Source organism: Sceloporus undulatus, chromosome 2 (assembly GCF_019175285.1).
Source record: "Sceloporus undulatus isolate JIND9_A2432 ecotype Alabama chromosome 2, SceUnd_v1.1, whole genome shotgun sequence".
Lineage (NCBI taxonomy): Eukaryota > Metazoa > Chordata > Lepidosauria > Squamata > Phrynosomatidae > Sceloporus > Sceloporus undulatus.
The window spans coordinates 69,775,736-69,803,675 of NC_056523.1; the positions used below are offsets into that span (position 1 = coordinate 69,775,736).

Consider the following 27,940-nt stretch of genomic DNA (forward strand, 5'->3'; position numbering starts at 1 on the left):
CCTGGAAGCAGCAATGCCCCTCCACACTCTCCAGTACATCAATAGGATAGCCTCTAAGCAAGAGGGGAAATGGCCATAGATTTGGCATAATCAGAAAGCATTCAACATTCCTGGAAATTGTAGTCCTTGACTTACAGGTAACTTTTCCTCTGGGGGAGGGGAAGGAAAATGGAGGAAAGGGACTACTACTGAATCAGTCAGGTATGCTTTGATTGAGAGTTCCTGCACGGCAGGAGGTTGGACTGGATGGCCCTTGTGGTCTCTTCCAGCTCTATGATTCTAACTGGGATATACTAACAGAGAAACGGTTTCTTGGCACATTCTGGTATTAATATACAGGTATATATCAGTTATATGCATAACAAAAGAATTCACCTAAGAAAATTTTCTTAGACCAAGGCAATAGATGTTATTGCTTTCACGCTAACTTTCAGGACACTTGGCAGATCTGTACCATCTTTAATCACAACTCACTGAAGGTTTATGGTCAGCCTCACAATGTAGTATCTTTCTGTATCCTATTGCACATCTTATCCCACCCCCACAACTATGTAATTGTGCTCAAGAAATCTCTGTGGCTTTAGTGTTGTACACCATCTGAGTGTCTGAAGGAGAGGACTGAAATCCCCAGAAGCCAGTCTTAAAGGTGCAGTTAGCCACCCCCACGCCCCCACCCCCAGTTTAGGTTGTAACAGACTAAAAGCCTATTTGTTTGAATGCAGAAGTGTGACTCTTTATGCAATCAAAACACCATCCTTGAGTGCGCATAAAGAAGAGAAATCCAACAAATATTTGGACAGGACAAAGGAACCATAAGGGTAGAGAAAGCCCACACCATCCAGTGTGATTTGAGTATTCTCAGTGGCAAAGAAGCAAATGATGGTGGGATGGGATCTCCAAGGCAAAGGCATGGCAGGAGGGCTTCACGCTGGGAAATCTGGTGTCTCTAAGAATTTAGGTCTAGAAGTTAAAAGTAGTTGCAAAGATACAATGGATAACGAAGTGCCCCAGATCATTCGAAAAGGAAATCTCCATGCGTTTTATTGATGGCAGCAAAGTCTTTGACTGCATAGATCAAGGAAAGCTAAGGAATGCCCTCAAAGAAATGGTCCTGATGCATAAACTGCACTCGGGACACGAGGCTGCTGTCAGAAAGGAGTATGGAGGAGAAACAGAACGGTTCCCAATTGGCAAAGGATGCACTGTTGTTGCTGTGTGCCTTTCAGCCATTGGCTCAGTGCTAGGGATTCTGATGGAGAGTTCCTGCATGGCAGAATGGGGCTGGACTGGATCAGGGCCCTTCTAGGGTCTCTCCCAACTCTATAGGATTCTAAGATATCTCTATATAACATATCTCTATGTCTCCTCATAAGAATGCCCATAACTAAAATGGCGGCCATAAACCAGTCGTCAGCGTGAGGTTCAAACGAAAGAGAAATTGCCCTCATCCAAGATGGCGGCCGAAGCGACCGTGAGAGGGATCCTAGAGCGGAGGCCTTGTTTATCCCCGCTCCTGCAGGCGGTGCTCTCCGTCTAGAGGCCTCCTCCTCCTCCTCCTCAGTCTCTATGGCACCGGCCCTTGCGGCGCCCTTGCGGTGGGCCCGAGGGGGCCAAGGGAACCCGGGCGAAGGCTCCCCGGGGGCGGCGTGAGGCGGAGGCGGAGGAGGCCATGCCTCTGGGGGAGTACGCCTTCGTCAGGGCGGTGGGGAAGGGCAGCTACGGGGAGGTCAGCCTCGCCAAGCACCACAGGGACAGCAAACAGGTACAGCCAGGCCTGGGGCTGCATCCACACTGGGGAAATAACCCGGTTTGGCGGCGCTTTAACTTGTTGTCTGGCTCTTTGCTATGGAATTCTGGGAGCTGGAGTTTGTTGTGGGGCCCACAACAAACTCCAACTCCCAGAATTCCATAGCAAGCTGCGCTGTGTTTTTCCAAAGGGGTTTGTCCTTCCCTCCCTCTGAAGCTGAGAGAGTGTGACCTGCCCAAGGTTACCCAGTGGGTTTCCATGGCCGATCTAGGATTCAAACCCAGGTCTCCCAAAGGCATAGTCCAGTGCTCAAACCACTACACCACACTGGCTCTCAAAGAAGTCATTATCCTCTGGGAAAAACAAAGACCCACTCACTGGGTGGCCATGGATGAGTCACACTCTCTCAGCCCCAGAGGATGGCATTGCCAACCCCCCTCTGAAGGAACTTAACAAGGAAACCCCATGACAGGTTCACCTCAGGGTCGCCATAAGTCTGAAACAGCTTGAAGGTGCACAACACAGAGAAATAAAGAGGGGTGACTCCCTTGCAGCCCTTCCTGATTGAACTTCAGAATTGACGCTATCCCCGTTCTGCTGTTTCTTTTTTGATTCACCCATGAATGCATGTTGGGTGTGTCTCCATTGTAGAAATAATGCAGTTTGACGCCACTTTAACAGCCATGGCTTATAGCATCCTGGGATCTGCAGTTTTGAGAGGCACCAGCACCCTTTCTCAGAGGAGGCTAAAAACTTGTAAAACTACATATCACATGATTTGTGCAACGGGTGCAATAGAAGCACACCATCTTAAACCTTAATCTAGATGAATTTAGCTGTGTTTAAGGCTTGAATCCAGTCCACACTTGCCTGAGTCTAAGAGCTATTGAATTTAGTTTTTTTCCTCCTATACATGTATGCAAAATTCTGTGGATTGAAGCCAGAATGAGGATACAGGTTGAGTCTCTGATATCCAAAATGCTTTGGGCCGGAAGTGTTTTGGTTTTCAGAATTTGGAATATTTGCACATACACAATGAGCAACCTTGGAAATGGGGCCCTAGTCTAAACATGAAATTCATTTATGTTTCATATACAGTTTATACATGTAGCCTGAAGGTAATTTTATCCAATATGTTTAGTAATGTTGTGCATGAAACAAAGTTAGCGTACATTAAACCATCAGAAAGCAAAGGGGTCACTATTTCAGCCACCATCAGCTCTGGGTTTTGGAGTATTTCAGAATTCTGGATGAGAGAGACTCAACCTGTAAATATTTCATTGGAATGAATTGCACTGCCTCATAATAGCCCCTGTCCTGATTTTTAGGTTTTATGAATATGGCCATTTAATACCCTTGGTTTTTAAAAAAGTTACAGAACTTTCCCCTCTATATCTCTCCAGTATGTTATCAAAAGGCTGAACCTTAAACATGCGTCGCGCCGTGAGAGGAAAGCAGCAGAACAAGAAGCCCAGTTGCTGTCTCAGCTGAAGCATCCTAATATAGTCACTTACAGAGAGTCCTGGGAAGGAGAAGATGGTTTCCTATACATTGTCATGGGCTTCTGTGAAGGAGGAGACATGTATCACAAGCTGAAAGAACAGAAGGGACAACTTTTGCCAGAAAGTCAGGTGGTGGAATGGTTTGTTCAAATCGCTATGGCATTGCAGGTAACATACTTTTACATTTTCTACTTTAAAAGGAGTATGTCTCATTGAATTAACATTGTTTCCTAGAACTATGCCATGATGGAATCTGTTTTAGGTCATAATCCTAGCAATTTTGGTGATTTATCCTTATATTATAATTTGGCAGAGAAATGTATGGCTGTAGACATGTTTCCAGTCAATAAACTGGCCTTCTTGAACTGTGATACATGAGAACAAATTTTAGTGACTACTATCCAGTATCATTAAGTTGTTCCAATCCATTTGGATAGATTAATTTAAATGTGTTCCATTCTTCTCTCCAAGACACACATTTAAATGAACAGTGTTAGAATGACTGTTACATTATGGAGTTTTGCCAGTTTTGGTAATGTGCAATTCTTCATGATGATGATGTTTCATCATTTCCCGTTCTTGAGAAAAACTCATTTTGCGCAAGCAATAATCATGTCAAATAGAGATTTGTAAATATTATTTTCTTATTTTTCAGTATTTGCATGAAAAACATATTCTGCACAGAGATCTCAAAACCCAGAATGTTTTCCTGACACGTTCAAATATCATCAAAGTGGGAGATCTGGGAATAGCTAGAGTACTGGAAAATCAGTATGACATGGCTAGTACTCTGATTGGCACTCCATACTATATGAGCCCTGAGTTGTTTTCTAACAAGCCTTACAATTATAAGGTAAAGTATGCCATATAAGTAGCAAATCCAGTCTCAAAGTGTCTGTCTATCTGTGTGCAGCCAAAATACCACCATCCATGAACAACAGGGAGGTATAGACACAGTTGGGGGGGGGGGGGGCTTCCAAGGGGCAGAATCCTGTAGTTTTAACTGTAGAAACAACTGTGTGTTATCTGAGGGCTTTCGGAGCATATTTCTAAAATGTTTTCTTTGCTTTTGTTTTCACAGTCTGATGTTTGGGCTTTGGGTTGCTGTGCCTATGAAATGGCCACTTTGAAGCATGCTTTCAATGCTAAAGACATGAATTCCTTAGTTTATCGAATCATTGAAGGAAAGGTAAACTTTCTGTATAATTTTTACTTGGCTAGCTGTGGGCACTCATCCAAACTCCTTATGGACTAAGAGCACATGCTGGCTTCACATGTGCAGCCAGTCCCTTCTCTTTTTTTCTGTTCCCTTCTCCTTTCTCTGTATGTTGGCCCTTGAGGTCTCGTCTAGCTCTATGATTCTATAAATATCTATTTTGTTATCTAAGGATGCACCAGAAATGTTAAACAGTGCACTTCAGGATGTAAATCTGTAATTCCTGGCCACAGTCTTGAGATCTGCATCTCTGCTTTGGCTTTTTCATGAACAGAAATTTCTAAATTTGGCTCATGCAATCTCTCCACCTCATATGATGCTAGATTCTTAGTAATTGGACAGGCTTACTATACTACTCAAAGCTACAAATCACCAATAATAATTCTGGTGAGAGAATAGTCACAAAGGAAAATAGTGTCAGGGCCAGAATTTGGTTAATCAAGGCCCAAAACAGACAGGCAGGAAAGAGTGGCTTCTGGCTGTTTTGGGCAGATGACACAAGCATCTGAAAGCTGCTCCATGGCCACCTAAGGTGGCCCAAAGCCAGCCAAAAAAAGACTACTAAAAAGTCCTGCACCAATTGGGGCTAGAGCGACAAGAGTGCTCCAAGCTGTCAGATTGCTTCACCCCCAATAAAATAAAACTGTCATCTCCAGCCTATATTGTGGTGTACTGAGTGACATAACATTGTCTTATGGAAATAACCTACTGTAGGCTTGGGGAAGATTTGGTTCTCCAGATGACCTGTCTTAGAATATTTTAGGAAACTGTTTAATTTATTACTAATTTCTCAAAATTAAACATGATAAATAAATAAACATGATGTAACAAAACAAGACCATATTCTAGATAACAACAGGATTAAAGTAATCTTTCTCATTGAAATTAATAAAGAATAGCTCTATATAGAAATGATGTACAACATAAGGACTCCATAGGGGATGAGAGGAGTTATTTATGGCTGTATCAGCTGGTCTGCTGCACTGGTGCATCTGTTATATTCAGGCTGATTGACGTATTTGCATGGTGTCCTGTATGTATAGAGTCCAGCTTGCACAATGTGTTCTGTCTGCTTCAGTTCTTCAGTGTACACATTGGACAGTTCACTCAGTCATGCCTGTGAGATTACATGTTTTGCGATGGAGTAAGGCAGTAGGCAGTTATGATCTCACTCTCAGTGCCATTAGAATGCAGGGCTAGCTAGAAAGCTCTCTTGGATTTAGTACAGAAATTTAAGGTAGGTGCAGTAGTAACTGTTCTTGAAGAGAGTACTGTATAACTATTCATAAGAAAGCATCATGACAATAAACAAAGACTGAATTCTGGAGGTCAGAGATGTGACATGGAGCACATGAGACAAGTGAAGATTTGAGCTTGGATCTTCCAAATTCTAGTCTAACCACTATACCACAGTCAGACCTATGCTGTACACATTTGGAAAGTTCTAGCAATGCTTTTGAATCTGCTCTAGGAATCTGATCATCCTCTCAAGAAACAGTTTCTTCAGAAAGGCAAACTCAAGGCTCCAGATATGTACAGTGGGTCCTCAAAATCTGCTGGGGTTTGTTTCTAGGATCCCCTGTGAATACCAATATCTATGGATGCTCAAGTTCCATTATATACAATGGAGTAGTAAAATGGTGTCTTTTATATAAAATAGAGAATAGCTCAAGGATTTGTTTTTGCATTTTTGAGCTGTGGTTGGTTGAATCCATGGATGAAGAATCCATGGGTACAAACAGCTGACTGTATGTACGAACACAAACACATGAAATACATGGGTTCTTAAACTTTAGAATTCCCATTTGATACTGTCTGACAGAATGGCAAGTTACGTAGGATGACCAAAATCAGGACTTTTCATGTATAAATGGTTCCCACTCATTGACTTTGTAAATAAAGATAAAAACAAGAGAAATCAACCTCCATCCCATCTGAACCTTTGGTTGGACATTCTGGACTAGATTTACATAAAGACAGCACTGGACTTTAAAATGACTGCTTACATTGAGCAGAATCCAAGAAAGAGACCCACAACATAATTCAAAGTTGTGAGATTAATTGTTTTATTTTGCTTTATTGTTTTGTCATGTTTTATACATAGTTATTTACTTACAATAATAACAATAAAAAAATTTTTTTAAAAAAAAAATCCTATTTGATGTCCATTTTTTCCTTTAACAGCTGCCCCCAATGCCAAAAGATTACAGCATTCAGTTGAAAGAGCTGATAAGAACTATGCTTAGTAAAAAGCCAGAGGAGAGACCCAGTGTGAGAAGCATACTGAGACAACCGTACATCAAGCACCAAATTTCTCTGTTTTTGGAAGCTACAAAGGCGTAAGACACATTTAAATGAGCAACAATAATTTGCACAATGTTGAATGTAGTTACTGTAACAATTGTTTTACTCATTATAATGTGATGATATGATTCTATCATTTTCTCCTTTAATTAAATTGGGTTTAATTCAAAGACAAAATCTCTCAGTGTTTACTAGTAATATGCAGTGAGTCCAGGAAAAGGTAAGGCCAAGCTTATTTGGCATCTGCAAATCACCTTTTCCAGCAGTCCTAGTCTAGCACTTCTATCCCACACTGACTTGATAATTTACAGAAACCTTTTTGTGCTGTCTATGCACTTGTGCAATTTATTTATTGCAATAGAATTTGTTTTTTTGAATGGATGAATTCGTTAAATCTGTCTGTAACCTGCAGCTGCAGTCGGGGCTGAGATTGTCCCTAGATGGGTCCATGTACTCTTTCCTTCTGCAGAGCCCTCAGATTTTTCAAACATTTAAGAGAAAAATGTGGGGAAGAGATGTCCTGTGATACATTCCATATGACTAGCCTCTTATGTGGCTCAGAATAGATGATCTCTTAATCCCCCAAGGCAATTCTTTTTTCTTAAGAGTGGCTACAGATGTCTATCTTACTGTACTGAATGCTTTGGCGCATGGCAAGAGACATAGGTTACCCAATGTTTGTTGCATGTACCATGCTTTCAGAATGCATTACAAACCTTTAGGTAAAGAGCTAAGATAATCTTATTTTGATAAAACATAATATTTCCAACCCCCCCCCCCCAAACCCAAACCCTTAAATGTTTGTACTGTCATGCTTTCATCTTGAAGGAAAACATCAAAAAATCATAAGAAAATTTCTCAACACAATCCCAATAATTCCTCAGCGAAGGATGAAGTGCAAAATGGAAATATAATAGCTGAGAAGTTTCCCAGTGAACATTCCCTGAAAGCTAAAGAGGTAATTCTATTTCAGCTCTGTAGTCACAATATTTGTGAACATAAAGAGGCTGTAATCAATTTTGATGACATAAAAATCATTCTTGTTTCTAATTAAGGAGAAGGAACACAGTTAATTGGCCATTCTGCGCTCTATGTTTTCCCCCCTGTGATAATACAGTATATATTGCAGTTCTCTAAAACTGTATGTTAAGTGTGAGCTGAAATACTAATAGTTCCATTATATGAAGCCACAGCATAATAACTCTTCAAAGTGGCTATCAGCACTAATGGTTTATGATCCACAACAATTAGACAATAGAGTAAACATTCTTTGCCGCACATGTGGGAATACAGTGTATTTAGCCAAGTTCTTGATGGTTATCAGATGAATATCTGGTGCTGTAATAAATTGGCAGTAATAAAATAAAATAAAATAAAATAAAACAAATGGTGCAGAGCAGCCGTATTCTAGATCACAGATACACATATGGCTGCACCTTTAGCATGTATATCACATGTAGTACTTATTCAAGTTGGATTGGAAAGAAAGAGGCTCCAGAGTGGAAAACCAAAAGTGGTGAACAAAATGAATTGTTCATGGCTGGAGCCCCTATGCAAATGGATGTAGCTCCATGCTTTTGCTATAGTATTGTCACATTGTGGCCAGGCTGTACCCTCCCACTGGGAGAACACATACACTATCCATACAGCACAACATTACCATTTGTTTATCTTCCTCTCTACCAATTCCAACCTAAAGATGTCAGAAACACAAATGTATGCAAGAATAACTTTTGGTAAGACAGAAAATCTCAGGAAGACACAGCATTTAAACCTGTGACTTTCCCCTTTCCATCCTATCTCCCATTCTTCAATATGCCCCAGCTCACTACCTCATGCACCCTAGCAGCAGCACCCACCTCTTTAATTGACCCTGCAGCCCCATCCATCCCTAGTCCAAGAATGAGCAAAGACTGGAAGGGCTGCTGTCCTGAGCTTTCTGTCTACAGCTTCTTAGCTCCAACTTGAAGCTCCATCATGCTTGGGGTGGTCTTCAAGGATATCTACTTGCTTGTCTAGGGTGTTGCTGGTGTCACTGTATTTTGACTATGTATCACACATGAGTTATGTCTCATTCTAACTGACTCAGCTAGTGGAATACTGAATAAGGATTGCACTGTTAGATGCCAGGAGCAGTGAGTGAAAGAAAAGCAGTGCTGGCATGTGAAATACGTATTGTCATTGGTAGATTCCCCTTACAAAAAAGCTTATGTTGATGATAAAACAACCTTGGATTTAGTGTCTTTTCTAAAATGGTGCTCTAAAGAGAATCATTGCTGAAAGAAACCTCCCTTCTATGAATGAAAGGCATCTTCTTAATGCAGAAGTACATCTCTGGGCCCAGTCTGACTATGTATTTTTTTTGCTATAAGATATCTTGTGCTTATATTTAAATTAAAGTTGCTGATGGAATCAGTGGGCTAGTTCTACTTATGTATGTGTTTTCTAAATTACAGAATGAAGAGAGGCGTTTAATCAGTAATAAAACCTTTGAAGTTTCTTCCTCAGAAAAACTGGCCCCTGAGCCCGAAAAAAGTGCAAACAAGAATGGTTTGAACAGTACAGATATATCTATGGCAACCATGAGCAAAGTGGACATAGTTATAATTCCAGTGGAAAAGAAGAACTGTAGAATTGAACATTTAGTAGACGATAAAAAAGTCAACCATTTATATCCTTCCACTAAAGCAAAGTCTGAAACCGCAATAACTGGTCTATACCCTACTGAAGAATTACTGCAGAAAGTCAGAAAGCCATGCCTGGAAATGGACAATGTAGATAGTAAAGAGACGGTTGGTGCCACAAATGATAATGACGACACCATGAAACTTCTGCAGCTTGTTTCTCAAGCGGGAAACGTAAATGATAGAGTAAATATTTTATTTTTTATATAGTGGAATTTAATTGAAGGTGTAAAGCTGATGAAAATGGAACTGGGATGTTCCAATACTGTACCAGCACATAGTGGCACTGAGCTTGTTATATAAACTGATAGCAGACCTTGCTACATTGTGCACACTTAGTTGGCATTGTTGTTCTGGTGCCTCTGCCACTGATAAAGTAGTGTGCTGCTGTTCTCAGAAATCATGTGTTGTGTAGCTAGATCTTTTTTCCCCCTTTGAATTTTATTTTACAGTAAGGGACACTTATTTTTTATTTTGCTAAGGTTTATGTGTATGTGTCTTTAAGTCACCTATTGGCTTAAGGCAAACCCATGAATTTCATAGCGTTTTCTTAGGTAAGGAATTGTCAAAGGTGGTTCTGCTAGATCCTTTCTCTGAAAAGTAGCCTACAGCATCTGATATTAATTGGCGGTCTCCCATCCAAGTACTGTGCAGGGCTGACCCTGCTTAGTTTGCAGACAGGATCTGGCGCCTTTACAATACACTTCACTTAATAGAGAGATTGGTGAATCACAGCAAACTCTCTTTTCAGAGTCTGGATTCTACTGAGAAACTACTAATACCATTTGTTCCTGTAGAAAATATGGTAAGTGTTCAAAGTTTATATTTCTGCAAGGCATGTGAAGTTAACTCTTTCGCTTCCTACAAGAAACAAATGAACTTTAGATCTGGTCCCTTTACAATACACTTGGGTTGTTTGTGTCCCCTAGACAACCACAATGATATAATCCCTCTTTCCTAGATGGCATAAGTTTGGACCATTAATAACCGGCCTCCTTTTAGATTCCTCCCTCTAGATAAAAAAGAACAGGCAAAGCAAGCAAAATTGAGACTCGGGGAGTAACACAACAGGCAGTGCCTATTTACTGTTACAATTTGCCTTCATTTCCAATGTACCAGCTCTTGTTTGTTAACCAGCCTTGAGTCGATCTTGACTCATGGCGACCTTGTGGATGAGACATCTCCAAGACCCCCTATCCTCCACTATTCTTCCCAGTTTCTGCAGATTATACGTGTGACCTCCTTAATTGAGTCCATCCATCTAATAATAATAATAATAACAATAATAAAGTTTATTTTTATTTTCCACCTCTCCAAAGATCGAGGCAGGATTACAACAATAAAATAAGACAAGATAATACAAATAATACAAATACTAATACAATCAATAAAACACTAATATTGAATTTACCAATTCCTATTCTCTAAAATCAATTTATCAGTAGTCAGTGATCATAGTCAAGAGTGGAATATTGTCATAGATTTTTATATAGAGTCTGATGGGTAAGCCCTCTGGAAGAGATCTAACGTGGTCTTCCTCTCTTTCTAATTCTTTCCACTTTCCCCAACATTATTGTCTTTTCTAATGAGTCATATCTTCTCATGATGTCACCACCGTATGACAGCCTCAGTTTAGTCATCTTTGCCTCCAGGGAAATTTCAGGCTCTAGGACTCACTATTTGTTCTTTTTGCTGTCCATGGTATCCTCAGCACTTTTCTCCAGCACCGCATCTCAAATGAATTAACTTTTTTTTTGTCCATTTTCTTAATTGTCCAACTCTTGCATTCATACATGGTAATGGAGAATACAATTGCTTGTACAATTCTGACTTTTGTGCTTAGTTGTTTATCTTTGCTCTTTAGGACCTTTTCTAGTTCTTTCATAGCTGCCTTCCCCATTCTTAGTCTTCTTCTGTTTTCTTGACTGCAGTCCCTGTTCTGATCTATGTTTGATCATGGGTATAGGAACTCTTTTGTTATTTCTATTTCCTCATTGTCTATGCTGAACTTGTGAAGATCCTCTGTGGTCATTATTTTTGTTTTCTTTATGTTCAACAGTAAGCCTGCCTTTGTACTTTCTTCCTTGATCTTTCTCAGTAGTTGCTCTAAGACCCAATACAGACTGGCACAAAGCACCATGCTGGGGCCGATTTTAGGGCTCAGTAGGCGTCCATATGCACCCAGCCCTACTAGCAGCACCCATGAGCCATCTTGCTGTGGCTCTGCCCACACGGGGTGCATGATGCCTGTCTGTATCCCCCCCAAGTCTGCTAATAGTATGGTGTTGTCTGCATATCTTAGATTACAGTGCGCCCTTTCCTTATTCGGGGATTCGTTCAGGATCCCCCCCGCGTAAGGGGAAAAAACATGTATTCTTGAGCCCCATTGGAAGTAATGGGGCTCGTTCCCGCGGCACGCGCATTACTTCTTCCGGGGCGCACCAGGGTTTTTTCTGATGCGGCTTCCAGCGTATGCCGTGTAAGGCACGTCAGCATATGACACGGGCACACTGTACTGATGTTCCTTCCTCCTATTTTCACTCCTCCTTCTTCTGTGTCCAAGCCTTTTCTTCATATAATATAATCTGCATACAAGTTGAAAAGATGGGGTGAAAAGATACATCCTTGTCGGATTCCTTTGCCAATTGAGAACTGTTCTGTTTCACCATGTTGTGTTATAACGTTAGCCTATTGTCCAGAGTACAGATTCCTCATCAGGACTATCAGATGTGTTGGCACTCCCATATCTTTAAGGGCGTTCCATAGCCTTTTCATGATTTATGCAGTCAAAGGCTTTGCTGTAGTGCACATGCTGATTTTCTTTTGGAATTCCTTGGAGCATTCCATTAGATATCGTATGTTTGCAGTGTGGTCCCTAGTGCTTTTTCCTCTTCTGAACTTCACTTGGACCTTTGAGATTTCTCTCTATATGTATGGTTGGAATCTTTGTTGCAGAATTTTGAGCATGATTTTGCTTGCATGTGAGATTACTGCTATAGACCTATAGCTGCTGCAGTCTTTTGTGTCTCCTTTTTTGCTAGTGGGGATGCAAATTGATCGTTTCCAATCGATTGACCACTGTTTTGTTTTCCACATCTGTTGACATACCCGTATTTTCTGGCATATAAGACGACTGGGCGTATAAGACGACCCCCAACTTTTCCAGTTAAAATATAGAGTTTGGGGTATACTTGCCATATAAGACTACCCCTCTTCCAACGCACACCAAAAGAAAATTTTAAAAATGTCAGATTTGATTTCAGTATGGTAATTTTAATTCAAATGCTTATGACATGCAGGTACTTAGCAGGAAAACTTGTTGTATACAAAGCCTGGTTGGATTGGTCAGCTCTCCCTGCCTGCCCAGCCCTCCCAGTCTCCAAGACTATCAGAGTGGTAGCGCAAACATGGCTCTTTTTCCATCCTGGACGCCTGCAGCTTGTTCCGCACTTCACTTACACCTTCCCAGTGAGACACCCCCTCACCTCATCATCAGGACCACGTTAAGTCATTTCTTTCCACGAATGCTAGGGAGTGGATTTTCTTCTACCGTACTTGTACAGTGCTGCCCTTGCTGCTTTCATACGGTCGCCGCATATGGTGAGGATGCAGCTGCGGCTGTTTTTGAGCTCCCCCACCATATGCAGTGACCATCTGGCTTGGAAGTTTCAGCACCTGCCCTATAAGACAACACCTGGTATATAAGACGACCCCTGACTTTTGAGAAGATTTTCCTGGGTTAAAAAGTAGTCTTATACGCCAGAAAATACAGTATGTTGGTTAAGATGGGAGTTGATACCATCTGTATGAGTGGTAGTTGTTCGATTGGAATGTCATCTGTTCCTCGTGATTTGTTTTTCTCCCTTTCTCTTATTGCAGCTTCTACACTTATTAGAATATGTTGTTCATATGGCTCTTCAGTTCATGCATCCTTCATTTTTTCATCTCTTTTGTATAGCTTTTCTGTGTATTGCCTCCAAGGTTTTTTTATTCCCTTCTGATCTTGAATTATGTTATTTGTGTCATCATAGAGCATCCCGATCCCTTTAATTTATTGGATCTCATAGAAAAGGTTTCTCATTCTTCCTTTTTTGTTATTGTCTTCTGTTTCCTTGCGTTGGTCCTTGTAGTAATTGTCCTTGTCTTTTCTCACTAGGCTTTGTACTGTTACATCCGTGGTTCTGACATTGTTCCTTTCTCCCTTTTGTTTTGCTTCTCTTCTTTCTCTTACTGTTTGAAGTGTTTTATCTGTCATCCATTGTATCTTCTCTTTCTTTCTGACTACTGTAAGTGTCTATCTGCATTCATCATTTATTGCATCCCTGGCTTCTGCCTATAGTTCCTCAGGTTCTCGGTCAATTATGCTTAATAGTGCAACTCTCTTCCTTATATTGTCTTTGAGATATTGTACCAGCTCTAGTCAAACATAAATGATACTTTCCTAGATTCCACAGCTCAAGTTCATGTTATCTGAAGGACTACATTCTTTCTCCCTTTCCCTACCCAATCTCTCCTTGGGCATCCCAGGGAGAGATCGAGGAGGCGAAGGTGGGAGGTGATTCCTCTCCCCTCCCCCCCTCCCCAAGACCCTGTTCCTTCCCAATCCTCTCCTTCAGCTGCCCAGGGACAGGATGGGGGGGGGGGGGGAGAAGGGTCTCAAAGGGGCCAAGGCACCTCTTGCCTTCTCCTCCCCAATCCTCTCCTTGGGCTGCCCATGGAAAAGATGGGCGGGGAGAAGGGTCTCGGAGGGGCCAAGTCACCTCTTGCCTTCTCCTCCCCGATACTCTCTTTGGACTGCCTAGGGAAAGGATGGGTGGAGAAGGGTCTTGAAGGAGCCACAGCACTGCTTGCCTTCTCTTCCCCATCCTTTTTTTGAGATGCCCAAGGAGAGGATTGGGGAGGAGAAGGGGCAGGGAGCCAATTAAAGGGACAGGAGGGTGGGGTAAAAAGGAGCACTTAGCCCTGCTCCTCTTCGCCCACTCACCCTTCCCTTTAAGTGGCTTCTGAGTGGGGGGTGGAGTTAGTCACAATTTTTCCATATTCCTGGGGGTCTCATTCCCCTAACCCCCATGAATATGGAGGGAGGACTGTAGATAATTTAATAAATGTAATTAGAATTTCATAACTCGTATAATAAAAGAACTGTTACACAGGTGAGAACCATCGCCATTTAGTGGCCTATAAATCAAGAAATTCTTCATTCAAATCTTGATCTCATTGATTTTGTACATTGCATTTTGAAAAGATTTCAGTTTGTACATGGTTTTCTTATAGGCTACTGCCTGCAGAAATGCATCGTGTAATCTTGCTTTTGATAATGATAAAAAAAGATAATAATTATGCATCCTTGATAGTGTAATGTGTTCAAACATCATAAAGGTTTTGTATTTACTCTAGGATGAAGGTCCCGGTGAAAATCCAGACAAAGATAAAGATAAAATTCAGAATGAAAGCACTTACTTTCAACCTCAAGGATCAGTTCATGAACCTTCTCTATCCCGGCAACGATGGCAGAAAAAAAGAGACCAGTTACAGGCGTGTTCAGAGAATGTAAAAATAATTTTTACATTATTTTTTATATGCAGTAATGATTTATATTATATTATATTAAAAACATATTATTATATGACATTTGAAATTTGGCTTTATCATATGTTTTAGAAGAACGTATATGTTGAGCTATATACATAACATTTTCAAAATACAAAGAAGTGTTTTTAAAGGTGTTGCATAAATAGTTGGTTGATTTACATTGATAATACATGATGATTCTTTAATTAGGGAACATACATGTTGTGCTTCTTGTTTTCATTGTGGAGTTGAATTAGCTGTTTATTTGTGTTAACAACAAGGACTCCTTACATCTAGCCTTGAAGAAAACTTCAGGATTGGTTTTTGGCAGAAGAAACAATCTTTTTACAAAAGTTTGATATCTCCCTTTAAGGTTTCTCGAAGGCTGCCTTCTCCTCCCAGTGTGAATACAAAGACAAAAGAAGACAACATAGACAAACAGAATGCTCCAGGTCCAAGGGTGCTAAGCAGATCTAGAAGCATTGATGAAGCAGTTTTTAAGGTTTGTTCTGGACATCTCTAGAGTCTGCTTTGAAGTTCCCTGGTTGATATCATTTCATCCTATTGAATTAGCAAAACTGTATAGATTGGCTCAGTTAATATGGGGTTAGCTAACTTGTTTTTTAGCTGGTAGGTGGTAGTGGTGATTCTCTCCCTGTAGAACCCTAATGGCGCAGTGGTTAAATGCTATTTAACACTTCCATGAAACTGCTGGAAGAAGTTGTCTGGAGTTTTGGCATTTGGTGTTATCAGTATACAGATGACACCCAACTCTATATATGAAGGAGCTCTGGTGGTGCAGTGGTTAAATGTCAGTAGTGCAGCCACAATGTTATAAATTCGATCCTAGAGGAGGGCTCCAAGGTCCACTCAGTCTTCCATCCTTTTGTAGGTTGGTAAAACGAGGAGACATCTTGTTGGGGAAATTGGCTTACCGATTATAAATTGCTTAGGGAGTGCTACTTCACTGATAAGTGGTATAGGAATGTTCTTGCTATTGCAATTGTTATTATGAGCCTTGGAGCCTGTCAACCACAAAAAAGTAGTGTGCTATTAAGAATTTTGGAAACGTTAGTTTTCAGTTTTAGTAGTGGTGTTGTGTGCCTTCTAGTTGCTTCCAGTTTATGGCAACCCAAGGTGAATCTATTACAGGATTTTCTTAACAAGATTTGTTCAGAGAGGGTTTGTCTTTGATGTCCTCTGAGGCTGAGAGTGTTTGTCCAAGGTCAACCCATGACTGAGTAGAGATTCGAACCCTGATAGCCGGAGTTGTAGTTCAACACTCACACCATTGCACCACACTGGCTCCTTTGGTAGTGTTCCCTTTTGAAAAGTGCCTTCTGACTAAATATGATTATAAAGCTACAGATTTTATTGTTGATGTTACCTTTCCTTATTTTAAAGGCTCGGCCATTATCAGCACGAGAGAGGAGGAGACTAAAGCAATCCCAAGAAGACAAACTTCTTTCTGGTAACTTGCTTTTTTGCCCCATGTTCCTTTCTTAATGTACGGTATAATTATGTAAGCATTTTAAATTGTAATTGTTTCCTAAGGAGTTTTAATAATACAGTATTAACAGTGAAGTGATTGACACATACATTATCAGTTTTTGAGTATGCTTTCCTTTTGAGTTTGTAAATAACTTGTAGCTAAAGGTAGTAAGCTTTGTCACTCGGTAAAATAATTTTTCAAGCATTCTTCACCAGCTGGTATAAACATAAGTTGAGCTGTTTGTATATAGAAGTGCATGTTTACATCTGGGTCTGTATATAAATGTCAGATGGGGAGCCAAGCCATCTGTTGCAACAAAGCTTTAAAAAAATGCTGACATATTTTAAATTCAGAGATTTATTGCAACACAATGTACTATTGCCACCTCATCAGATATTTGTACAAACAAGCTTAGTTAACTAATAGCAATAGCTAGTACATTTCTATACGGCTTATCAGTACACTTAAGCACTCCCTAAGCGATTTACAAAGTGTACGCTAGTTGTCCCCAACAGTCTGGGTACTCATTTTAGCGACCTTGGAAGGATGCAAGCCTAAGTCAAGCTTGAGCCCTCTGGCTGGGACTGAACTCGCAACCTTATGGTTTGTAAGTGAGTGGCTGCAGTACTGAATAATTGAGACTTATTCAGAGGTAGCCGTGTTGGCCATGCTACAATTTTTTTAATGGTGTATTTATTTAAAAATCTTTATTGGAGCAATTAAAAAACATGTAATGTTAGCTTTCAAAGCTACACTGGTTTCTTCATCAGACAAACATGTTAAAAATCAAAGAGGAGAAGAAATGTGTTGATGTTGCAGTCACCAGCCTACATATTCTTTCAAATGTTACTTCTGTTGTCAGTTAAGACAACTGAGTGTCATATTTTGGACATTTCGTTAGACTCAATGGAAAAGATGATAAAACTTGATAAAGGGGAAGCTAGTAGAAAAAGAGGAGACTGCATCACAAGTGGATTGAGTCAATCAAGGAAGACACAGGCTTGAGCTTGCAGGACTTAAGCAGGTCAATTAATGATGGGATCTTGGAGGTCTCTCAATCTTAGGGTTACCACAAGTCTAAGTCAACATGATGGCAAATAACAGCAAGGCAAACAGCAGTGGTTTTTTAAATTTGTTACATTTGTATCCAAATTTTCCTCCAGTGAAATACATGGCTGTCATCTTTCCCACTTTTACTCATCACTAAGATAGTCCAGCCCGAGAAGATGATTGGACTTGAATATGGATCTTTCAGATCTCAATCAGGAAGCCTGAACTAAATCAAACATTCTGCTGAAGGCGTGTGTGGAATATTCTTCCCTTCTTTTCTTTCTTCTGTGTCTTCTGAGAAATTTCTCTAGAGGCTTTTGCACTCTGCCAGATGTGGTTGGTGGGTGCATGGAAGGGGGAGGGGGTGTAGTGATGAGAGGGGATTGTTAATTCCCAGGTTTTACTGAATTTAGTAACAGTAATAAAATTTATTCAGTCTTTGACCAGTATAAAAACAAAACCACACAAACAGCGTATCAGTATAACAGTAACAGGTTAAAATATAAACTGATAGTAGACTATACATATACAATATCCAAACCATTTGTCAGTTGAGGGCGCAGTTTACAAACAATGTAACAAAATTTAGCCACCTTATGGGATACTGTAGAATCATTGTTATCCAATAGGAGGCGTAAATAGAAGGAGTCAGTTTTACCTGGGAATTTACTCAGTAGTGGGCTAATCAGTTGGTGACAAATGTCTCTATAGAATTGACAATAAAGGAGAACATGCTCATTGTTTTCAACAGCGCTCGAGCCACATGGGCAAAAACGAAGTTCAAAAGGTGTTTTTTTTTAATCTACCTTCCAACATGGCCGTGGGCAACACACTGAAACATGCCAGAGTTAAAGCCCTTCTAAACTTCGGGAGGGTAACATGGAACAGATATGGAGCTGTTTTACTGAATTTAGATGTTGTGCCAGAGGAAGCCAGCTAACTCCTACATTATACTGGCTCTGTCTTTAAAAAATCTCAGATCTGGGCTTTCTGGTAGGTTCTCAACATGACACTCAGAGAATTTTTTACATTTTTAAAAATATTTTGGTAAAGAAGTATAGAATAAGACCTTAAGACATTTTTATTCTACCAAGGTTCTGGAAATTCATAGACTCATAAAATCGTAGAGTTGGAAGAGACCACAAGGGCCATCCAGTTGTTGGTTTGGGACTTTGTATTTTACTATGATTATGCTTGATGTCAACTGTGGTTAAGTCAGCTTTTATGAATGAGAGACCTCCAAGTCCCCCATCAGCAGCAGCTCTGCTCAGGTCTTGCAGACTCAAGGCCATGGCTTCCTTGATTGAATCTATCCATTTGGAATACTATGTTTCTCTTTTTCTACTGTCTTCTACCTTACTAATCATTATTGTCTTTTCTAGTCAGCTATACCTTCTCATAATATGGCCAAAATAAGACAGTCTCAATTTACTCATCTTGGGCGCATTACAGACCATCTAAAAGCGGCGGTCTGTCGGTGGTGCCGGTTGCTGCGTCTGGGAACCGCAGCGGCCAAACCGCGCGATTCCCGGGCGCAGCCGAAAAGAAGCGCCAAAATAACACACCTTGGTTTCTAGGGAGAGTTCAAGTTTGATTTGATCAAGGATGCATTTATTTGTATTTTTGGCAGTCCATAGTACCTGCAAAACTCTCTTCCAGCACCACATTTCAAATGGATTGATTCTCTAGCAGCTTTTATTGCTATCCAACTTTCATAACCATACATAGAAATTTGAAATATAATGGCATAGAGTATCCTGACTTTGGTGCTCAATGGTATATCTTTTTACACTTCAGGATTTTGTCTAGTTCCTTCATAGCTGGCCTTCCTAGTCTTCTGATTTCTTGACTGCAGTCCCTATTTTAATAACTGAGCCAAGGTATAGGAAAGCTCTAAACTCTCCCAATATCTTCATTGTCTGCTTTAAAGTTATGTAAATAATCTGTGATCATTATTTTTCTTTTCTTAATATTCATCTGTAAACCTGCCTTTGCACTTTCTTAGCATGTTCTTTGGTTTTGTTGTTGTTAACTGTCTTCGAGCCAGTCTCAATTCATGGTGAGCCTATGGATGAGATATCTCCAAGACCCCCCCCCCCCGACTTCCACTGCCCTGCTTAATTCCTGCAACCCCATACCCGTGACCTCCTTAATAGAATCCATCCATCTGCCATGTGGCCTTCCTCTCTTCCTACTTCCCTCCACCTTTCTGAAGTATGACAGCCTCGGTTTGGTCATCTTGGCTTCCAAAGAGGTTTCCTGCTTGATCTGTTCTAGGACCCATTTGTTTGTCCTTTTGGCTGTCCATGGGATCCCCAGCACTCTTTGTTATAGAATTTTGAACATCACTTTGCTGGCATGGGAGAGGTTACTGCAATCCCTGGTGTTACTGCCATTAACTCTGGCAGATCCTCCACCAATGTCACCCTTCCCATGCTTCTCTCCAGTAGGTTTCTTTTTGGCACATTTAGTCAGGCTCCTCAACAAAAGCCTGCCTGACATGGGAGACCTTATTAGCAGCACTGCTGCCATCAGTCTAGTATCTTGCCATACAAAAGCACACAATCCCACAACCACAGAAAGATTATATTACTGCTATATTATTGTAGCTTTTGTTTTTTGCCTTTTATTATAAACCATATAGACTGCATTGGCAAAAGTTTGGTATATAAATGCATCAAATTGTAATGTTGAGCTCTTAAGTGAAAAGAAGAAGATTCACCTCTTCTGTTCTCAAGATTTTTTCAGATAGATACTGCTATAATGATCAGTTTGAGTAGCCAAAAAGAATACATTATTCATACTTTTAATTTGTCCCTTTCTAGGGCTTGCTATCAGACGAGCATCTCACTGTATATCCACAGAAACAAAATTTTCACAGGAAGATTATCATGATCAAATTGCTCTGTTTCCTTCAGAATCCAAGGTATGCAAAAGCTATGTGCTTGAAATATGCGAAAGCAAAAAACTTTTAACGTTGTGAAGAGTAAAAGGGGGACTGGCTTCATTGTCTAGGTACTAAAAATATCCTCTTTACACCATTACAGTGCATTCTCCTTAGATATGTAACTGAAGAGAATGAATTGATCAAGAAATATTGGTCACCATTTCTTCATTAATGGTTGGAGATGGCAGCTCCCATAATCTTTTACAACTGGCTACACTGACCAGGGCATTTGGAGGGCCACAGTTGCCTAGTCCTGATCTGTGGCTGTTAAATGAATTTTGAATTTCTATTGCCATTAATTGCTGTCAAATTCACTTCTTCAAAACGTGGACAAAAAACTCCTGACACTGCACTGAGATGTGTAAATGTGACCTGAGGCACAATTTCACATGTGAAAGGATGATTCAAGGCAATTAAGGAGGGGAGGGGTAGAACTTTAATTAGTTGGTATTGTGAAATTAGATTGGCAGGAAACCTTTTGCATTATCATGATGTTTCAACAAGATTATGAACTAATTCCAAATGTTGTTTTTTGCAAATGTGTAATTCAATAAACAGCTAAAATTTGCTCAAAATTGCACTTCCCCTTCAGTTCAAAATAGCAGCATTGCCAAAGGATGTCCAAGTCAGTGAGATGTGTCCAAGAAGTTTTCCAGATGGATTATAACTACGTTGTCTTTTGTCTTTATTTTCTTGTGTTGAAAGTGTCTCATTTTTCTTCAACAGAAAAAGAACTTGCCTAACTGTTCTATGGAGGATGAACTAAGCTCTTCCACCAGCTCTACTGAGAGATCTGATGGAGATTGTAAAGAAGGGTAAACATTGTTTTGTTTGATGCAGTGCATTTGTGTATTTTTATAGAATCATAGAATCGTAGAGTTGGAAGAGACCTCAAGGGCCATCCAGTCCAACCCCCCTGCCATGCAAGAACTCTCAATCAAAGCATCCTTGACAGATGGCTATCCAGACTCTGTTTAAAGATCTCCAAGGAAGGAGACTCCACCACACTTTGAGGGAGTGTGTTCCACTGTCGAACAGCCCTTACTGTCAGGAAGTTCCTCCTAATGTTGAGGTGGAATCTCTTTTCCTGTAGCTTACATCCATTGTTCCGGGACCTGTTCTCTGGAGCAGCAGAAAATAAGCTTGTTCCCTCCTCAATATGACATCCCTTCAAATATTTAAACAGGGCTATCATATCACCTCTTAACCTTCTCTTCTCCAGGCTAAACATCCCCAGCTCTTTAAGTCGTTCCTCATAGGACATGGTTTCCAGACCCTTCACCACTTTACTCGCCCTCTTTTGGACACGCTCCAGTTTCTCAACATCCTTTTTAAATTGTGGTGCCTAGAACTGGACACAATATTCCAGGTGGGGCCTGACCAAAGCAGAATACAGTGGCACTATTACTTCTCTTGATCTAGACACTATCCTTTTATTGATGCAGCCTAAAATTGCATTGGCCTTTTTAGCTGCTACATCGCACTGTTGACTCATGATCAACTTGTGGTCTGCTTGGACTCCCAGATCCCTTTCACATGTAGTTTCATTCAGCCAGGTGTCCCCCATCCTATATCTGTGTGTTTCATTTTCCCACCCTAAGTGCAGTACCTTACATTTCTCCATGTTGAAATTCATTTTGTTAGCTTTGGCTCAGCTTTCTAATCTATTAAGGTCATTTTGAATTTTGATCCTGTCCTCTGGGGTATTAGCTACTCCTCCTAGTTTGGTATCATCTGCAAATTTGATAAGTATGCCCCTAATTCTGTCATCCAAGTCATTGATAAAGATGTTGAATAGCACTGGGCCCAAGACAGAGCCCTGTGGGACCCCACTGGTCACTTCTCTCCAGGATAAAAAGAAGCCATTGTTGAACACCCTTTGGGTTCGGCCAGTCAACCAACTACAAATCCATGTAACAGATACCTTGTCAAACTTGTTTGCAAGAATGTCATGGAAAATCTTGTCAAAGGCCTTACTGAAATCAAGATATACTATATCCACAGCATTCCCTTCATCTACCAAGATGGTAATTTTATCAAAGAAAAAGATTAGATTTGTCTGGCATGACTTGTTTCTCTGAAACCCATGTTGACTTTTTGTGATTATGGCATTGCTTTCTAGATGTTCACAGACTCTCTGTTTAATGATCTGCTCTAGAATCTTTCCTGGTATTGATGTCAGACTAACTGGACAATAATTGTTGGGATCCTCTTTTTCCCCCTTTTTTAAGATGGGGACAACGTTTGCCCTCCGCCAGTCTGCTGGGATTTCTCCTGTTTTCCAGGAGTTCCAAAAGATTATTGCCACTGGCTCCGATATTACATTTGCCAGTTCTTTTAATGCTCTTGGATGTAGTTCATCTGGTCTTGGAGACTTATATTCATTTAGATTAACAAGGTACTCCTTTACTATCTCTTTGCTTATTCTGTGCTGATACTCCTCTATTCTGTCCTCTGCTTCATTATCCTCAGGTTGAGCTCCCTTTGCCTTTTCTGAGAAGACTGAGGTAAAGAAGGTGTTGAGTAATTCTGCCTTTTCTTTGTCTTCTGTTAGCATTTTGCCATCTTCTCCACGCAGTGGCCTTACTATTTCCTTTTTCTTCCTTTTGCTGCGGACATATCCAAAAAAGCCTTTTATTGTTCTTAACCTCTCTAGCAAGCCTGAGTTCATTCTGCGCTTTAGCTTTTCTGACTTTACCCCTACACAGTCTAGCTAGCTATTTGAATTCCCCTTTGGAGATTTCCCCCTTTTTCCATTTCTTATACATGTTCCGTTTAAAAGTCAGCTCAGTTGATCTTTATAGCAGTTATGGTATCACTGTGCCCCCAGTTGAAACTCTACTAAAGGATTTCTTTGACATCTAGTTTCAAGGAATATTTACATGGTCTTCTGGTTTCATTTTTTTAAAAATGTTTTTAATTTCTTATTTCTTAAGATGTATGCTATGTATTTACATGCAACTTTCATTTCACTATTTTGCCAGTCCCACCCAGGAACCAATCTGAACAGTGAGCTTCCAGCAATGATATGCTGAGGGGAGATGGAATAAACAAAAGCTATAGTATTGTTTAATATAATTGGTATATGAAAGCTGAATAAAGAAAATCCAGATTTTAAAATGATTTTAATTGCAGTTTTCTGCTTTGTTGTAAAGCTAGGTGCCTTTTTGTTCCTGACCAATAGAGTTTTATTTACATTATAAAAGCTGCTGAATGAAACAGGTACAAAATCACTTTTTTGAGAAAATTGGTTTAATTGCCCTAGGCTCACATAATACTTGTAGTTTTTTCCTTCAGTGTGGCTTTTACTATGTGACTCCCAATGAAGCGGTGTTTATTTACCATGAATGCCCATTTATCTAAGCGCAGAGGTACAAGCTACTGATTGTGTGTGTAGTTTATTTGAATGTATTGCCTTGCACCACCTTAGACTTTACAGTATACCCCCTGAAATGTAGGGAAATGTAAGTTATAAGTATCTTGATTTCCATTAATTTCTGTGGGGGACTGAGCCAGGGAATGAGAAGATTAAGAATAGTGAGGGCGGCTATGAAAGAAGTAGAAAATATCCTAAAACGAAAAAATATGCAATTGAGCACAAAAGTTAGAATTATACAAACCACTGTATTCCCTATTACTATGTATGGATGTGGGAGCTGGACAGTTAAGAAACAAAATAGGAAGAAAATCAGTTCATTTGAGATGTGGTGCTGAAGAAGTGTTGAGGATGCAATGAACAGCCAAAAAGATGAATAAATGGGTCCTAGAGCAGATCAAGCCAGAAATCTCCATGGAAACCAAAATGACAAAATGTAGGCTGTCGTATTTTGAGACATATCATGAGAAGATTCATTAGGAAAAACAATAATGCTAGGAAAGCTGGAGGGAAGTAGAAGAGAAGAAGGCTGCATGCTAGATAGATGGACTCTATTAGGGAGGTCATGAGTATTAGTTTACAGGAACTAAGCAGAGCAGTGGAAGACGGAGTCTTGGAGATCTGTTATCCACAGCGTTGCCATGGGTTGAGATCAACCAATAACTTTACTTAGCAACAACTATTAAGTATGACTCTACAGTTCTCCCTCTGTTTTCGCAGACTTTGAGTCCACTGTCTCGGCCTTTTGCAGACCGGCAAGTGGGGAGGGTTAAAATGGTGCATGTGTTCATTCAAGCCATTTGGGCTTGAATACGTGCGAATTTCCATTTGTGTGTGTGTGTGTGTCTGGAACGGATTGCTGTGAAAATGGAGGGACGACTGTATACTGTGTCATTGTAGTCTGTTTAAAATACTATCTGGATTCAAAGATCTAGTTGTAGATCATAGAATCATAGAGATGGAAGAGATAACAAGGGCCATCAAGTCCAACTTCCTGCCATGCAGGAACGCTGCCAACACAGACTTTGGGTTTGTGTTTTTTTAAACAGCAGTCTGGTTTTTTCTGTTGTGCACATATTGCTGCAACTTCAAAGCTGATGTCATCAGTTTGATGTGGAATTTTAAAAGGAAGTGTTTATCAAGAAACAGGTGTGGGAAATAAGAACTGTTAAAGCAGGTGTGGGCAACTGCCAAAAATGCTTAATAATACAAGTGAGTAAAAGTAGAGTTCTAGTTTTGAGAAAGCCCTTTATAGTATTAAAACAATAAAAAGGACCCTGTTGTCAATTTAAAAGAACTGCCTCTCCTAAAGGCTTTCAGAAGCACTTCACCCTGTCCTTTTTTCTTTAAACAAGAACAGTATGGATGGAGTTTGGAGGGTTCTCAATTTCACAATAAACAGGCTTGAAGAGGCTTTTGTGAAGGAAAAGACTGGAAAAGATCAAGAAGAAATAACCTTATTGAAATTAAGATTGACACTAGAACTAGTCACTACCCCTGCAATATTAAGAGTGCTCTTTATTGTAAAAGTGGACATTTGTTTGATTCTAATTTGCATGATTCCCTGTCCCTCTTATTAATTCTACGGCAGAGGGGTGATGTGAGATTTTCCAAACATTAGGATCCAAGCCATTGCACAATACAGCTCTGCACATTAAATGCTAAATAGTTCATTGCTTTTTAAATCTCAAATTATGAACTAAAAGTGAGATTTGAATGTTTTATTCCTTTTGCAGGAAAACAAATGAGATGAATGACTTGGTACAGGTGATGACACGAACACTGAAAATGGACAATAAAGAAAATTGTTCACAATCTGCAATACCCGAATCTCAATTTAGAGTTAATAGGAAGTACAGGGACACCTTGATTTTACATGGGAAAGCATCAGAACCAGATGAATTTCCATTTCAAGAACTTCCCACAGGTCTGTATCATGTTTGAAAGCAGTGATATGCAAATAAAGATTTGTGCTGTCCTATTAATGGACAAGGCTAGTAATACTGTTAAGATCATGTTCCCTTTTAAGGGAAGAAAAAATGCCATATGCTCTGTCACTCCAGCATAGGAATATTCTTTTGCTGATCTCGCATTTTAGAAGCAAAAAATGATCAAGACAACAAACTCCAAAGTTAATTTTGTGGGAATACTGATGCTTGACTGATGTACGTAGCTATGAATAATAGCAAGAGATAGCAAGAGAAAGATAGTTTGGAAAGGTTCTTAAAAGCATATTGATCAGTGCTAACAATGAAATAGAAAATGATCTACTATGAGTTTTACCATCATAATTTATCTTAATTGCTGGAAATCTAATAGAACTCAAAGTATCTTAACAGTGATGACATTTTTTATTCTAGATGTTCTGTCTGGACCTGAAAAGATTAAGAGATTGGTTGAAATTCTAAGAGCAGATGTAGTTCAGGGACTTGGAGTGGCATTGCTAGAGAAGGTGTATGATGTCCTGGAGGAAGATGATGAACATAAGAGAGAGGTGTGTAATTCTTCCTATAGCAATGTGGCAGTTTTTCTTTTCTATAATATGAGTGGAAACTGAACTGCAGTTTCAAGTACTCCTAACCAGCTGTTCCACTTCTGGAAAGTCTCAGTCCCCATCCCTGCTTCTTCTAGACAAACCCAATTACATGACACTGTCCACAGTGTTTAATATCACAATTAAACTTGAGAACTCATACATTTTAAATCAGCAGCCATACTGAAAAATTGCTGTCACAATTTTGCAGAAATATGTACAATCTAGCTTTGGGATACTTTGCCCTACATCTATATCTGTTTCTTGAGATTTATTGCCATTTAATAGGATTATATGTATCTATAAAATTTTAGGCACACAGTTATAGTTTATGGCCAATATCAAGGGTCACATAAAGAGATTATTTATGCAAGTGATCTTTCTTATTTCCTCAAAATTTGCTTCAGAAAATTCATGAACTAAACAGAGCAGACTGAACATGGAAGAAGAGCAACCTGCGTCACTGTGAGATATTATTCTATCAGCAGACATGTACACTCGTCCCTTCACATTCGCTGGGGTTAGGGACGCAGGACCCCTGTGAATGTGGAAAAACCGCAAATAACAAAAAAACTATGTTTTTACCTGAGAGAACACCTCTCTAGGAATCTCTAGGTCCTCCAGTGCAACTCTGTGGTCAACATCTGCCAGACATTGACCATAGAATTGTGCTGGAGGAGCTACAAATGCCTAGTGGAGCACTCTCTGTACGAATCTCTAGGTCCTTCAGTGTGATTTTTAGTTAAAGTTGACCACAGAGTTGTGCTGGAGGACCTAGATATTCCTAGAGAAAACATAATAAAATCTGTGAATAATCAAATTCACAAAAGTCAAAGTTGTGTGAAGGGACGAGTGCAACTTGATTACTCCCTAAAAGTCCACATGCTAGATTTGCTAGAAATATGAATTACAAGGTATCTAATTTTCAAACATATTTTTAACAGCTGTATCTGCGGGAGCTCATGGGAGAAAAGTACACATCTTACAGCATGAAGGCCCGTCATTTAAAGTTCTTAGAAGATAATGTGAAGCTTTAACAAATATCTCATTTGAGTCACTCCTTAAAAGAACAAAACTTTATTCCATTGTTTATAGCGGACTGGACTATACACATTAATCTGCAGAGTACAATTTTTACTGTACAGTACTGTTTTTTTAATTAATTGTAGAGCTTGTTGGGTTTATCAATAGCAATGTATTTGACAAAGGTAATAAAAGATATAGATACAGTAGTATTTCTGCAGTGGTTTGCTTTCTTTTTCTTTTTGTCTTGAAATATCTCCTTAAATCTCAAAACGTTTCAAAGATCACTTTTCAGGATGCAGTCTTGCACACAGTCACAACTAACTCTACTGCATTTCTCTGAGCTGTGCATACTGAACAGGATGGGGAATTGCAATCCAAGCTCAAAACTGCCACTAAAAATAATGCAAAAGTTGTACTAAAATAAGGAAAATGCAAAAAACAAACAAATCAAAACACTTCCGTCAAGACCAGAGATCTTACAGTCTGGTGCTA

General features: G+C 39.9%; 1 protein-coding gene across 4 annotated transcripts; it reads left to right on the forward strand.

Moving 5' to 3' along the window:
* NEK4 (NIMA related kinase 4) lies at positions 1–27,649 on the forward strand. 4 transcript variants are annotated; one of them, XM_042452000.1, is made up of 16 exons: positions 1–137; positions 3,151–3,417; positions 3,905–4,102; positions 4,331–4,438; positions 6,650–6,804; positions 7,598–7,727; positions 9,226–9,639; positions 10,205–10,258; positions 14,851–15,003; positions 15,398–15,526; positions 16,429–16,495; positions 20,392–20,492; positions 21,240–21,328; positions 25,626–25,816; positions 26,250–26,383; positions 27,367–27,649. In XM_042452000.1, the coding sequence occupies exons 2-16, from the start codon at positions 3,304–3,306 to the stop codon at positions 27,457–27,459; spliced, it is 2,130 nt and encodes a 709-aa protein (XP_042307934.1). In that variant the 5' UTR covers positions 1–137; positions 3,151–3,303; the 3' UTR covers positions 27,460–27,649. The 4 variants fall into 4 exon arrangements, with proteins under 4 accessions (XP_042307934.1, XP_042307933.1, XP_042307931.1 ...); XM_042451997.1 differs by lacking the exon at positions 1–137 and adding an exon at positions 1,436–1,762; XM_042451999.1 differs by lacking the exons at positions 1–137; positions 4,331–4,438 and adding an exon at positions 1,435–1,762.
* Positions 27,650–27,940: the final 291 nt, after the last annotated feature.